Raw genomic sequence first — 12,984 nt, 5'->3', positions numbered from 1 at the left:
ATGTGGGATAGACGAGTGGTGGAGAAAGTTGAGGAATGTGTAGGGCATTTTATAGTAGCATGTGTTTTCCGAAGTGTCACGGAAAATTTTGAATGGGCTTTTGCGGGCGTGTATGGGCCAACGGACGCTAGTATCCGAAGCAACTGTTGGGATGAACTGGGAGGTGTAATTAATGTGTGGGATCGTCCTTGGTGTGTGGGAGGGGATTTTAATGTCGTGCGCAGTATTGGGGAACGATTGCGGGCTACAAGACAAACCCAAGCAATGACCGAATTTGCGGATTTTATCTTCGAGCATGGGCTTATCGATCTTCCAATGGTAGGAGGGAGGATTACATGGTCTAATAGGCGTGCAGGGTCCAGACTTGACAGATTTCTGGTCTCCACAGAATGGGAGGAACACTATCCAGATGTATGTCAAAAAAGATTGCCTAGAGTCTTATCCGATCATTTTCCAGTGTTGTTGGAGTGTGGAATTGGAAGAAGGGGTCGTCTACCATTTAGGTTCGAAAACATGTGGCTACAAGCGGAGGGGTTTGTGGAGCAGGTCAAGAATTGGTGGAATTCCTATTTTTTTGATGGTAACCCTAGCTATGTGCTGGCCCGAAAGTTGAAAGCCTTGAAAGGGGACCTCAAAAAATGGAATGTGGAGGTTTTTGGAGACATAGGCAAACGTAAAAAGGAGTTGGAGGAGGTTTTGGGTGGGCTGGACAGAATAATAGAAAGCAGAGAATTAACGGAGGAGGAGATACTTCGGCGAGATGAATGCTCTCAAAACTTAGAAAAGACACTCTTACAAGAAGAAATGAGTTGGAGGCAGAAATCTAGAGCTTTGTGGCTAAAAGAGGGCGATCGGAATACGAAGTTCTTTCATAGGTTGGCAAACTCACACAAAAGAAACAACACAGTTGCAGCAATGATGGTGGGTGGGAGAAGGACAGAGGATCCGGCAGCTATACAAGATCATATTGTGCATTTTTATAAAATGTTGTATTCTGAGCAGTGCCAGGAGAGACCAACCACATTATTAGATCCTCTGATAGATCATATTAACTCTATTGAGGAAGGGGAGCGGTTGTGGATGGAGAGAGATTTTGAGGAAGAGGAGATTTGGGCGGTGGTGAGGAATTTGCAGGGTGATAAGGCACCTGGACCGGATGGCTTTACCATGGCGTTTTATCAGAAATGTTGGGAGGTTATTAAGGAGGACTTGATGGCGGTTTTCAAGGAATTCCATGAAAGTGGTAAATTCGAAAAGAGCATTAATGCTACTTTTGTAGCACTTATTCCAAAAAAAGCTGGAGCGGTGGACATAAGGGATTTTTGACCTATTAGCCTGGTAAGCGGGGTGTATAAGATAATCTCAAAGGTGTTGGTTAGTCGGTTGAATTCTGTCATGGGGAAGCTCGTGTCACATACCCAAAATGCTTTTATACCTGGCAGGCAAATTTTAGACTCTGTTTTAATGGCAAATGAATGTGTGGATAGTCGGATTCGATCTGGGGAACCAGGTATTATTTGCAAGTTAGATCTGGAGAAGGCATATGACCATGTCAACTGGGATTTTTTATTATATATGTTGGAGAAATGTGGTTTCGGGGAAAGGTGGAGAGCGTGGATTCGGCATTGTGTCTCTACTGTAAGATTTTCAGTGCTCATTAATGGAACACCAACAGATTTTTTTGGTAGTTCTCGGGGAGTGAGACAAGGGGATCCTTTGTCCCCTTTGTTATTTGTGTTGGTGATGGAGGCGTTCAGTAGGATGATGAAGGCAATGGTGGAGAGAGAACTTATGGCTGGCTTCTCAGTGGGTTCACAGCTTAATGAGGTAATGGAAGTGTCGCATTTACTCTTTGCTGATGATACTATTATTTTTTGTGAGCCAAAGGTGGAACAACTTCGGAATTTGCGATGCTTGTTGTTGTGCTTTGAAGCGGTTGCGGGGTTGAAAATAAATTTATCAAAGTCTGTAATTGCGCCTATTGGTATGGTGGAAGATGTAGAAGGATTGGCAAATATACTTGGTTGTGGTGTGGATTCTTTACCATTTATATATTTGGGATTGCCTTTGGGGGCTCATAGTAAGGACCCTGCTATATGGAATAAGGTTATAGAGAAGATGGAGATGAAATTGGCGGGATGGAAGCGAATGTATTTATCCAAGGGGGGGCGAATAACGTTGATCAAGAGTACGCTATCTAGTATACCCACATACTATTTATCGTTGTTTCAAATCCCAGTGAATGTGGCGAAACGGCTCGAAAAAATGCAAAGAGATTTTCTATGGGGAGGTGTCGGAGATGAGTTCAAATTCCATTTGGTCCGATGGTCCAACATTTGTATGCCTGTGGAGGCGGGGGGATTAGGGGTAAAGAATTTGACACAATTTAATCGAGCCTTATTGGGTAAATGGTTGTGGAGATTTGCATTTGAAAGAGATGCATGGTGGAGGAAATTAGTGGAGACAAAATATGAGGTGATGAGGGGTGATTGGTGTACCAAGGAGGTAGGAGGGACATATGGGGTGGGATTGTGGAAAAGTATCCGAAAGGGATGGGATGAGTTTCAGCAACATGTGCGATTTGAGGTAGGAAACGGGTCTCGTGTGTTGTTTTGGAAGGATGTGTGGTGTGGGGAGGCATCACTACAGAATTTGTTTCCTGCTTTATTCAATATTGCATGTGAAAAGGAGGCATGGGTAGAGGAGAATATGGAGAGGGTAAATGGAGCTATCTATTGGAATGTTCGATTTATTCGACATGTCCATGATTGGGAATTGGAAGAGGTTTCGAGATTCTTCGAATTGCTGTATTCCCAACAAGTAAGGCAAGGTGGGGTAGATAAAATTTGTTGGATGCCTTCAAAGAGGAAAATTTTTGAGGTGAAGTCTTTCTACAAGGTGAAAATAAATTTAGCCCCGGTGGATGGTCCATGGAAACTTATTTGGAAGAGTAAAGCTCCACCGAGGGTGGCTTTTTTCGTATGGACGGCAGTTATGGGGAAAATTCTAACATTGGACAACATACGGAAGAAGAACATCATTGCGACGGAATGGTGTTGTATGTGCAAGAAGAGTGGCGAATCTATTGATCACCTTTTAGTGCATTGCGAAACTGCTGTTGAGGTATGGAACATGATTCTCCAACTCTTTGGGATAACGTGGGTGATGCCTGGGAGTTTGAAGGAATGCTTGGGGAGTTGGGGAGGGCAAAGGGGAAAGCGGACAGTCATGTACATTTGGAGGATGGCACCTTTGTGTGTAATGTGGTCATTATGGAGAGAAAGGAATGCGCGGAGCTTTGAGGATCGTGAAATGGGAATTATAGAATTGAAGAAAAGAGTGATCCAAACACTCTACTCGTGGAGGGTCATGGGGTTTTCTTCGCAAGCTACAACGCTTACGGAGTTTATCGATCTATGTGCGTCTTTTTCAGTTTGAAGCTCGTGTAGTGGGCTCTATTGTATACTTCCTGTGTACATGGGTTGCGCCCCTTGCGCTTTTTATATAATGCCTTTTACTTATCAAAAAAAAAATATTAAAACAAAGATCACAGATTAACACATTTATTTTAACATTCACATATTTGTTCAATAATTTTTGGGCAATTAATACAGAATATGCAGATTTTTACATCCTTCAGTGTAGGTTGAGATTACTTAATGATATTGAATACTAAGAGAATTTTCGGGGCCACCTTTTTGTGGGGTAGTTTGTCGTGCTTAGATGTTATGCAAGTAGAAGAGGAAAAATTTTAGAACAGGATTTTTCAAATGGTAAATTCAAACAACCGAATTTTAATTGAGATACCAATGAGATTTGGACAAGTGGATGGAAAATGGGGAACTTAATCTTTGGATGTTCAAAGCCAAACAATCCTGTCAACTGGGGAACTCTGGATTTCAGTTGAATTTTGTACCTGTTCATATCCAACCAGACGCACCTTGTCTTCTGTGGATTTGTACTGATCCTAAATGAAAACCATGTTGCTCATGTGAAAAATATGGTTTTTACAATGAGATAAGCATGATCATATGGAAACTATTTTCATGTTGAGATAAACGTGATGTTCATTTTACTATTCTCTTTTTATTTTGCTGTATGTTGGATTTAAGCACGTTCTCTTTGGTTCATATCATCAGATTGAGATGAAAATCAATTTATTTCAGGGCATTCCCGAGCAAGCAGAAGTTCCTCCAGTTGCTCGAGTTCCTTCTAGTGGGCAGGCAGTAACTCCAGCCCAGGCTCCACAGCCAGCAGTGCCTGCTAGTGGGCCCAATGCGAACCCCCTAGATCTGTTTCCACAGGTAGATAACCTTTTATCATTAGCTTATGAACTTTACTATAATTGTGTAGTAATGGATTTCAAATCTTCCTGAATCAGGGCCTTCCTACCATGGGTTCAAATGCCGGTGCAGGCACCTTGGATTTCTTGCGTGACAGCCAACAGGTATCTTATCTATGATTTTTCTTTCTTTAATCTTGGGTTGGGGCTACACAGCAATGAGTAGCTAGCCCCAAGACCCTCCCTAGAGAGCCTGAGATAGAGCTGGAAGCCAACCTATACTTTCCTGGGACTTGCCTTGCCCCAACATCTAAATAAAAGGCAGGCGCCGAAAAGGAACCAGCCCAACCTCTTGAAGAAAGCTCTTTTTGGCTTATTGTTTGCTAACTTGTTGAGGTTTCTAAAGCATTCTATTCTATATTCAGTTCCAAGCCTTGCGAGCTATGGTGCAAGCAAACCCCCAAATATTGCAGGTACTCTAATCCTGTCTACTTCTTTTTGTTGTCAATTTGGTCATTCCAATAACTTGTGGGTTAACATTGATTTATACTGACATCCTTTTCCACTGCAGCCTATGCTTCAGGAGCTAGGAAAGCAAAATCCACACCTAATGCGCCTGATTCAAGAGCATCAGGCTGACTTCTTACGCCTAATAAATGAACCTGTTGAAGGGGAAGGGTGAGATGAATATGATGCATTATCACTTGCCGTCTGTATATATCTATTGTTGAATGCACGGATGCTTATTTACATATTAATGTATAATCAGGAACCTACTGGGTCAGGGGGCTTCAGCAATGCCGCAGGCTGTGACTGTCACCCCTGAGGAGCGTCAGGCCATTGAACGTGTAAGTTTATCAGCTCTCGTCTCTTATTTAGCTTTTCAATTTAATTGCCAGTGGTCTTTGCACTTGAAGAGTGGAATCAGTTAGGGAACATTGGCCTCATGCCTTGAAACTCTTGTCAAATTTAGCTTATGTATTTCTTCTCTAATAAATGTATTGTATAATCATGATAAAACATTAAAACATGTTAACTCTATCATTCTTTGTCAACACTATGAAATTATATTATACGCACTTGAAGGGTTTCCCATACACTACAGTCTTACCTCTTTTTTTCTTTTTTGAATATGAACTTTTTCTATACTAAAGTCTCTAAATGAACTGATATGGTTGATTTCCTTGGTACCCTGTAGCCTTGAAATGTTCGAGAAAATGTGACTAGATTATTTGTGAGCAATATGGGACAAGTTCAACACAAATGTGTGGTGTCCAATGTTTTTCCAGTGTATGATCTTATTGTTGTCTATGCATGTCGGAAAAGCTTATGATTTTCTTTTGTTCATCTTTTTGTTTTTTTTTTAGGTAAGACTGTTTAGTTTAATAGGCCAAGTTGTGTGAGGAATTCATGTGAAGCTTGGAGTATTCATATAGGTCTTTCCTAACTTGTAATTTTTTCGCAGCTTGAAGCAATGGGCTTTGATCGAGCCCTAGTATTGGAGGTCTTCTTTGCATGCAACAAGAACGAGGAGCTGGCAGCCAACTATCTTTTGGATCACATGCATGAGTTTGAGGACTGATCAAAGTGGTCGTTATTTCTTATTTCTCCTTATCTTTTTTTATGTCAGACTTCTCTGCCTTGTTGGTTGATATTGTTTTATCTTTCGATGTCTTATTCCACCTATTTGTCCTGTGGAGTCTTTGGAGCAGAGACGCTGTCAAGATGTTCATGTCCCTCTTTTCATCCTCTGAATTCATAGCATTTCCAGATATCTTTTTCATATATTCATTTCCATATTACATAATTTTGTGTTGGAATATGGGAATAATTGTTTCTTTTTTCCTGGCCAGCAGATTTGTCTATCTTTTAGGTAGCGATAAGACATCTAAAACACCTTCGCATCTCCATGCACAGATGATCAGCATTATAAGAGTCTGAAATTTTGCTGGGAAGTTCTTAACGTAGTTGGATCGGCACTCGTTCTAAATTTCTCTAATAGGTTGAGTGAAATCTCAATCGAAGCTACGAAAGCTTATGATGCGGCTTTGTTGGTAATCTATGTTAATATTTTCTGTAAGAGAAGAAGAAAAGAAACATAAACAAAAAGTTAAAAAGCGAGTTATTTCATTTTATTTTATAAAATATCGATCAAAGACCGGTGTACTCACCAATGCATCCTAAAAATGTTAAGCATCCGTCCAGGATTTACCATTTTAAAAAGTGATAAAAAATAGTAATTTTAAAATGTGTAATTTGAAAACATGAATTTTAAAAATACAGTTAAATTATTTGGTAAAATTGTAGTATAACATTTGAAATTATAGTTTAACCTTTAAAATTTTGCCTTTTTAAAAAAAGTATTTTCTTGCTATTTAGAAACACATAAAATCAGCCATTTTAAATTACAATTTTTAAAACAACCAATTTTTTACAATTTAGTGTAAAATTGTATTTTTTGTTTAAGAAATGCACACTTAATTATGGTGTCATGACACTTGCATGGTAAAAGCTCTCTAAACAGCCCAAACGGCTAAGGAAAGCCCTTGACCAGGTGGCAGGTAATGTGGAATGAGGCTGGTAAAAAAAAAAAAAAAGGTTATGAGTTATGGTAGGAAGAAAACGGGAAAAATCATATTTTACTATGCGACACGACACAACCTACATAACCCGTTTAATAAACATATTATTTTGGGTTAACCTGAACATGACCCATTTCAACTTGTTTTGACCTATTTAATATAAATAGGTTAAATTGACCCAAATACTTAATATAACCTGATTAATACAATTTCATATCTTATAAGCATAAATTATATTAATTATACACACTCACAACTAGATTCATGACAATTAATATCCAATTAATCATAACCATAATTAATAAATATAACCCAACTTCTCAGCATAATATCCAATCAAATAGAGTTGGTGAACTCACTCTCAATCTCTCATTACCTGTGGAAATAAGCATAATTCATCGAATCATGTAAATTATTTGTTCTTTTATTTGTTGTTACTTTTTGCACAATTATACGTAGGAATGGTAGGACCATGATGGTTTGACTTTCATCTCCTTGCATTTAGAAACATGGGCCATGGCTGCAGTGACCATTGCCCAAGTACCAACATTAGAGATACGTCAATTCGTGTGGTGTGGGTGGGTGACCAGTCAGATTTTCCGGTTCCGTGTGGGCTTGGCTTCGGTTTTCAGGGCTACATTTCCACTTTCTTCTGGAATGTCAACTGAATCTTCCTCAAGCGGGATTGCGGGAATGTCAACAGAATCCTCCTACGTGGGCTGGTCATGGCTGCAGCCGAATAACGTTTGTTTAATAAAGCCACTTGCCCAATGTAGCAGTCATTTTCTGTGCCTTTGTCTTGGTTTATGGAATATCATTTTTATTTTTGGCTTTTTTTATTTACTTATTATTATTTAATAACACGAAAAACTTAATATATTTTTTACTACGAAAGATTCAATCAAATTGGAAGAAATCACATAGCAGATAATATGATTTAGTTTCAGTTCTTTTAATAAACTAGCTAGATGCTGGAGGTTCATCCCTACCCAATTTAATAACATGAAAATTTCATAATTTGGTCCCGAAGTCGGTGGAAAAATGATATTTGTAAGGGTGGAATAGTCTTTTCCTAAACCAACAGTAAACAACGGTCGTTTTGGTACTCTTACCTTTTCTCAGCCTCCAGGCGGGGAGAAGAGGTCAACAAGTTTCTGGGCCCAAATACCAAGAACTGGCCATGCTTGGCGATGGCGTGTTGAAGAGAAACGACCATATTTGGGACAGAGGCCAATTCCAATCAGTTGACAATAAAAGGGTGCAAGCTCTTTTTCTTATTTGGATCCAAGCTACAGGGCAGCATTGTCACATTTTAAAATTATATAATCAGTTCCATGGCAGCAGCATAAGCAGGGGAGCAAATATGGGTAGGAAACTGGATGCTTTGCTTGGCAGGAATTCCAAGACCTCCAAACTCAAAAACCTTGCCAAACTTGCCATCTCCAGGATTTCCATCCTCAAGAACCAGCGCCAAGTCCGCTGCTCCCATGCCCAATCTGATGTCATTGAACTCCTTAAACTTGGTCACCAAGAAAGAGCTCTCCTTCGTGTAATTTCTCTCTCTCTCTCTCTCTCTCTCCATCCATATGCATGATGATTGATGAGTTTCAATGGATCTCCCAACAGGTTGAGCATGTGATAAAGGAGCAAAACATGTTGGATGCGTTTGCGATGATAGAAAACTACTGTGATCTCTTAATAGAAAGGGCTGTGCTACTTGAAAACAAGTTAGTTGCTCAAAGTACTTTGAAGTTCAAGTACTGTATAGTTTCATACTGCTATATGGTTATTGGAATCTAATTTCCCTTCTTTATTCTTCGTAGTACTGATTTACATGTATACTCGTGTTTATACAGGGAATGTCATGATGAGCTTAAGGAGGGGATATCAAGCCTGATCTTTGCAGCTTCAAGGTGTGGAGAATTCCCAGAGCTGCAAAAGATCCGTCAAATGCTCACTTCAAGATTTGGGAAAGATTTTGCTGATTGTGCTGTTGAGCTACGCAACAAATGCAGAGTCAATCCTAAGGTAAAGAGTGGGATAGTTTAAGTCTGTCATTGCCGAAATATTTCTCTTACAACACCCGTGTCTTGGGATTCTCTAGATGATACAAAAGTTTTCGGCACGACAACCAAGCTTGGAAATCAGATTGAAAGTGCTAAAGGGTATTGCTTCTGAGATTGGAGTCGCTCTGTATTTAGAGGAAGATGCTCCTGTGATTGCCGAGGTAGGAAATTTTGTAAATTACATAATGACCACAACTTGCACAAATAGAGTTTTGATAATAAATTTTCAACTGATAAATGCAGGAGAAACTGGATGTCAACCAGAAGCAAAAGCAGTTTGAACCTAACAAATCAGCAAACTTGGAAGGTACACAGCTTACAGGTGATCGTCATGAATCACCTGCAGAAGAGATAGTTGAGGATGAGAGGTTGTCTGAATCTATAAAAGCAAGGAAGAAATACAGAAATGCAGCTGCTGCTGCTCAAGAGGCTTTTGACGCTGCAGCATATGCAGCAGCAGCTGCAAGAGCAGCTATTGAACTCTCCCGGTCTGAATCGGGAGACAATGATCCAGATAATTATAGTGGTTCTACTCATCGACAAGGAACTATATCCAAGTCCAATGAGTCAACTACACCTAAATTCCAAACTGATTGATATGCAGCTTCAAGGGAGATTAAGCACTCAAACAATAGACTGAGTTTTGAGAAGATCCATCCCATTGACAATTTCAGTTCAGAACCAGATGCAAACAAATCGACAGAAACAACCATAGCACAAATAGAATTGAAGAGAGAAAAAATAAAGCATGAATAGAAAGGAAACTATCTGCTTCAAGTTCAGAATCAGAAGATGACATATTCAGGGAGAGGAAGTTGCCTTCAAATTAAGCAAAGGCAACATGCCCCATGACTTACATTCTGCAGAAATCTCAAGCTGATCCCATTGTGTATCCCATGGAAAGACAATCTAGGTAGGAAAGCACCAGTTCGCAATTTTTGTAGAGCACTTAACGCACCGAAAGCAAACATTGAGAAGATGGCATCAGTGAGGACAATATAAGTAATTAGAGAAGGGAGAACTTTCCATTTTATTACTAAAGCTTCATCAAAGCTTAGTGAAAGTATATGGGTTAGTTTTGATATTTGTTGATTTTTACTGTAGAAAAATAATGACATGTAAATTCCATACCGTGATATAGCATTGGAAATGAATTTGAAAATTCTTGGGCGTGCAGAATATTTGGTTGAACTTTCTCCTTCATCATCATTTATTTTCTCTCTTCCTTTTTTTTTTTTTTTTTTTAATATCAACGGAATGTCAACAGAATATATGAAAGAATGTGTTAACTTTTGTGAACAGAGATAAAGTGAGGGAGGGAAAGGAGTAAGATTAGAGATTGATGGAGTAGGATCTGTGTTACTGATGAGATCTTTACTAGTGCTCATTAAGAGATTGGAGTTCTAAAAGCCAAGCTGAAGGCTTCTAAAGCACACATCTTCAAGCAACATGATGTATAGAGCTGAACTGCAGAAATTGCAAATTTGGAAGAGAAAATGGAGTGCAGCGAGATATTGAGGCTAAAACTGCCGCAAATAGATATGGTGACAGAAAGAAATTCTGAAGGTTGGAGACGCTAGAGACGATATGGTGGCAGATGTGGTAGAGGTTCTGGTTCTGGTTGTTAAACTAAGAAGCTCTTCCTATAAGAATACTCTCTTCTCCCAGCAAAAGCTTAGCTAGGTAAATGAACTCACGATTAGTGTGTATGGCTAAGAGTTCATCCACTGTACTAATTCTAATGAGATTACAAGTTAAATTGCATCATCAAGCGCACCCTGCCATGCGATTTCCGATGCAATGAACTCTATACAGCTCAAAAACTCCATACTAATGTAAATGACTAATTGAAACCCAGTTCCATTTAATTTAGCAAGAAGCATATAAGTAGTTCGAAAATAACTCTAACACAGAAGTTACAACAGCAAAAGCCTAACATTCATGAGGAATCAAAATATATTACATAATATGTTGAAGATCCACAAGAAATTTACATTGAAAGCTTACGCCAGATTGCCACCGCTCTGCTGCCATAAATTGATGATGTCCGTAGCCTGATTGAGAAGAATGATGATCTGCTTTTGAGATATCCAGGGCTTGCTTTCAAGTAACACCTTGAGCTCCTCCCAAGCATCTTTCCTCGGCCAAAAGTAGTAGGGACTCAGCGGGATGGTGCCATGTCCGGGTATCAACTGGTCGAGTCCAATTCCAATGTTCTTCTCCATCCAAATAAACTTCAATACAAGCCGCGGTTTCTCCACCGGCTTCACAACCACCCCAAGCTTCTACAAATATCAAACAAATAAAGCAATTCAATGACTGATGTTTTTTTGGATGTGGAGAAGATGTGAGCAACAAAAGGATCAAATTTTAATGGGCTTCTATAAAATAGGAAGCCCAGCTTACTTGTGCCAAATACTTGTATTAGGCTCTCACTTGGGTGCAAGTTTTAGCTCTCTGTATTATTGGGTGTCACATAAAAGCTTTTAATCATAGTGTTTCTAATATTTCTTATCCATCCAGAGAAAATACATATAATTTTCACAAATATTTCGGTTTGTTACAGAAATTCAGACGAAAAAATACAACTTCTTCACATTTCACACTACATTTCAGTAGCCAACTAAAAGCTATATATATAAACACACACACAAACACACACGCACAATGTTGAAAATTCCCTTCTCCAACAAAAGAAAAAAAAAATTCCTGTTTGGTTTCCTCTATTTTCTCAGAAACTAAACATTCACCAAAAAGAAAACATTAACCACACGCAGAGAGAGAGAGAGAGAGAGAGAGAGAGAGAGAGAGCGAGGTGGGACCTCCTTATCCGGAGGGGATTCGGAGGCGGAATTATCATCTGTGAGAGTGTCTTCAGTGACTGGTGCTGCTGCTTCAGCGGCGGCTGTGGCCGATAGTTTGAGGATTCTAGTGCTGTGACTGTGACTCTGGAGATTCAGTGGTTTGAGCCGGGAGAGCGAGAGTGATTGCGGCCTTGCAAAGATTGAGGCTTTCTCCAAGAAGTTCTGGCATGGGAACGCTATGGGCTTCAGAGAAACATTTAGGTTTGGTTGAATCGCCATTGGTAACATCTTTCAGTTATTTCACACACATACAGATAACCGAAAGAGAGCCATTTTAAAGCTTTTGTTTTATGCTCTGCTTGTGCTTGAGGATAAGGTGAGTCGGATAATCGGACCCGGGTCAATTTGACACGAATCACCTTTCGGATCGGTTTGACGCATCCAATCACTTTTGAATTAACTATACCTTATTCTGACAAAATAAAAAATAATTTTTTTTTTTTTTTTTGAATTTTACTATGTAACTTATTGACACAAACAAAACTTCAAGTGAAATTTGCTTTTTTCAAAGTGAACATGCAATGTGCCTTTTTAGGATCAAAATTCTTTATAATTAACTATTTGAATTATGTGCAATTCGAACAATATCACAAAGAGGTCTGCAAAACTCACTTACCCTAAAGAAGTAGGCCTACAACTCTTTTTTCTTAGAGTTGTTCAAATTGCATATGATTAAAAAAGCCAAATTGAAAGAATATAGCCAGTCATCAATTGGAAGTGCGTACGATGGTGATGAATAACAATTAGTCAAAACCTATGACGAACACAACCCATACTGCCCATACATACCGGTTGTTTGCCAATAGACCCAAAAAATAAACTCTATACTAATTATTTTAAATTCAACTTTAACATTCTTACTTTTTATATTACACCAATCACATTTTATTAATATTCAAATAAAAAAATCACTACAAAACAATTTTTTTTCTTCACTTTTTTCACACATCAATCAACTCTTGCAACAATTTCGGGCACTTTCTTTTTTCAAGCCAATGGCAAACAGCCTCACTAACCTTATTCATACAGCAAAGAAAGGCCGAGTGAAAGAGGGCATTCAGCTGGCTGCTTCTTGGCCACGTCCTCCTGTCCTGCTTATAGATACGTGATACATGATCTAAATTATCAAAAAGGAAATTGCATACCATGGATCCTCATTCTGCTTTTTGTGGAAATCAAATGGCATATTC

The 12,984-nt window shown here is 39.1% G+C and overlaps 3 protein-coding genes across 4 annotated transcripts in view; 2 read left to right on the top strand and 1 right to left on the bottom strand.

Moving 5' to 3' along the window:
* LOC132180637 (ubiquitin receptor RAD23c) overlaps positions 1-6,089 on the top strand; it is a 12,522-nt gene extending 6,433 nt beyond the window's left edge. Inside the window, exons 7-12 of the mRNA XM_059593528.1 lie at positions 4,167-4,304; positions 4,382-4,447; positions 4,708-4,755; positions 4,854-4,960; positions 5,052-5,130; positions 5,748-6,089. Of these exons, the coding sequence (XP_059449511.1) occupies positions 4,167-4,304; positions 4,382-4,447; positions 4,708-4,755; positions 4,854-4,960; positions 5,052-5,130; positions 5,748-5,864 (555 nt within the window). The 3' untranslated portion in view covers positions 5,865-6,089. The remainder of the gene's footprint in view (positions 1-4,166; positions 4,305-4,381; positions 4,448-4,707; positions 4,756-4,853; positions 4,961-5,051; positions 5,131-5,747) is intronic.
* Positions 6,090-8,227: 2,138 nt separating this feature from the next.
* On the top strand, positions 8,228-10,190 carry LOC132183439 (uncharacterized). The gene is made up of 5 exons (XM_059596877.1): positions 8,228-8,413; positions 8,491-8,591; positions 8,721-8,892; positions 8,969-9,091; positions 9,174-10,190. The coding sequence occupies exons 1-5, from the start codon at positions 8,228-8,230 to the stop codon at positions 9,525-9,527; spliced, it is 936 nt and encodes a 311-aa protein (XP_059452860.1). The 3' UTR covers positions 9,528-10,190.
* On the bottom strand, positions 9,180-12,063 carry LOC132183438 (small ribosomal subunit protein cS23-like). 2 transcript variants are annotated; one of them, XM_059596876.1, is made up of 3 exons: positions 11,753-12,063; positions 10,925-11,215; positions 9,180-9,270 (listed from the first exon to the last, which is right to left on the bottom strand). In XM_059596876.1, the coding sequence occupies exons 1-2, from the start codon at positions 12,020-12,022 to the stop codon at positions 10,934-10,936; spliced, it is 552 nt and encodes a 183-aa protein (XP_059452859.1). In that variant the 5' UTR covers positions 12,023-12,063; the 3' UTR covers positions 9,180-9,270; positions 10,925-10,933. The 2 variants fall into 2 exon arrangements, with proteins under 2 accessions (XP_059452859.1, XP_059452858.1); XM_059596875.1 differs by lacking the exon at positions 9,180-9,270 and having other exon boundaries at positions 10,771-11,215.
* Positions 12,064-12,984: the final 921 nt, after the last annotated feature.

This window comes from Corylus avellana, chromosome ca5 (genome assembly GCF_901000735.1).
Source record: "Corylus avellana chromosome ca5, CavTom2PMs-1.0".
NCBI classification, from domain to species: Eukaryota; Viridiplantae; Streptophyta; class Magnoliopsida; order Fagales; family Betulaceae; genus Corylus; species Corylus avellana.
The sequence above is the reverse complement of the archived record's forward strand: the minus strand, read 5'-3'. Positions and strand labels throughout refer to the sequence as shown.

Coding starts and splice junctions, on each gene's coding strand:
- LOC132183439 (XM_059596877.1), top strand. CDS start 8,228: ATGGGTAGGAAACTGGATGCTTTGCTTGGCAGGAATTCCAAGACCTCC. Junction 8,414..8,490: donor AAGAAAGAGCTCTCCTTCGT/GTAATTTCTCTC, acceptor ATCTCCCAACAG/GTTGAGCATGTGATAAAGGA. Junction 8,893..8,968: donor AATGCAGAGTCAATCCTAAG/GTAAAGAGTGGG, acceptor GGGATTCTCTAG/ATGATACAAAAGTTTTCGGC.
- LOC132183438 (XM_059596876.1), bottom strand. CDS start 12,022: ATGTTACCAATGGCGATTCAACCAAACCTAAATGTTTCTCTGAAGCCC. Junction 11,216..11,752: donor AATCCCCTCCGGATAAGGAG/GTCCCACCTCGC, acceptor TGATATTTGTAG/AAGCTTGGGGTGGTTGTGAA.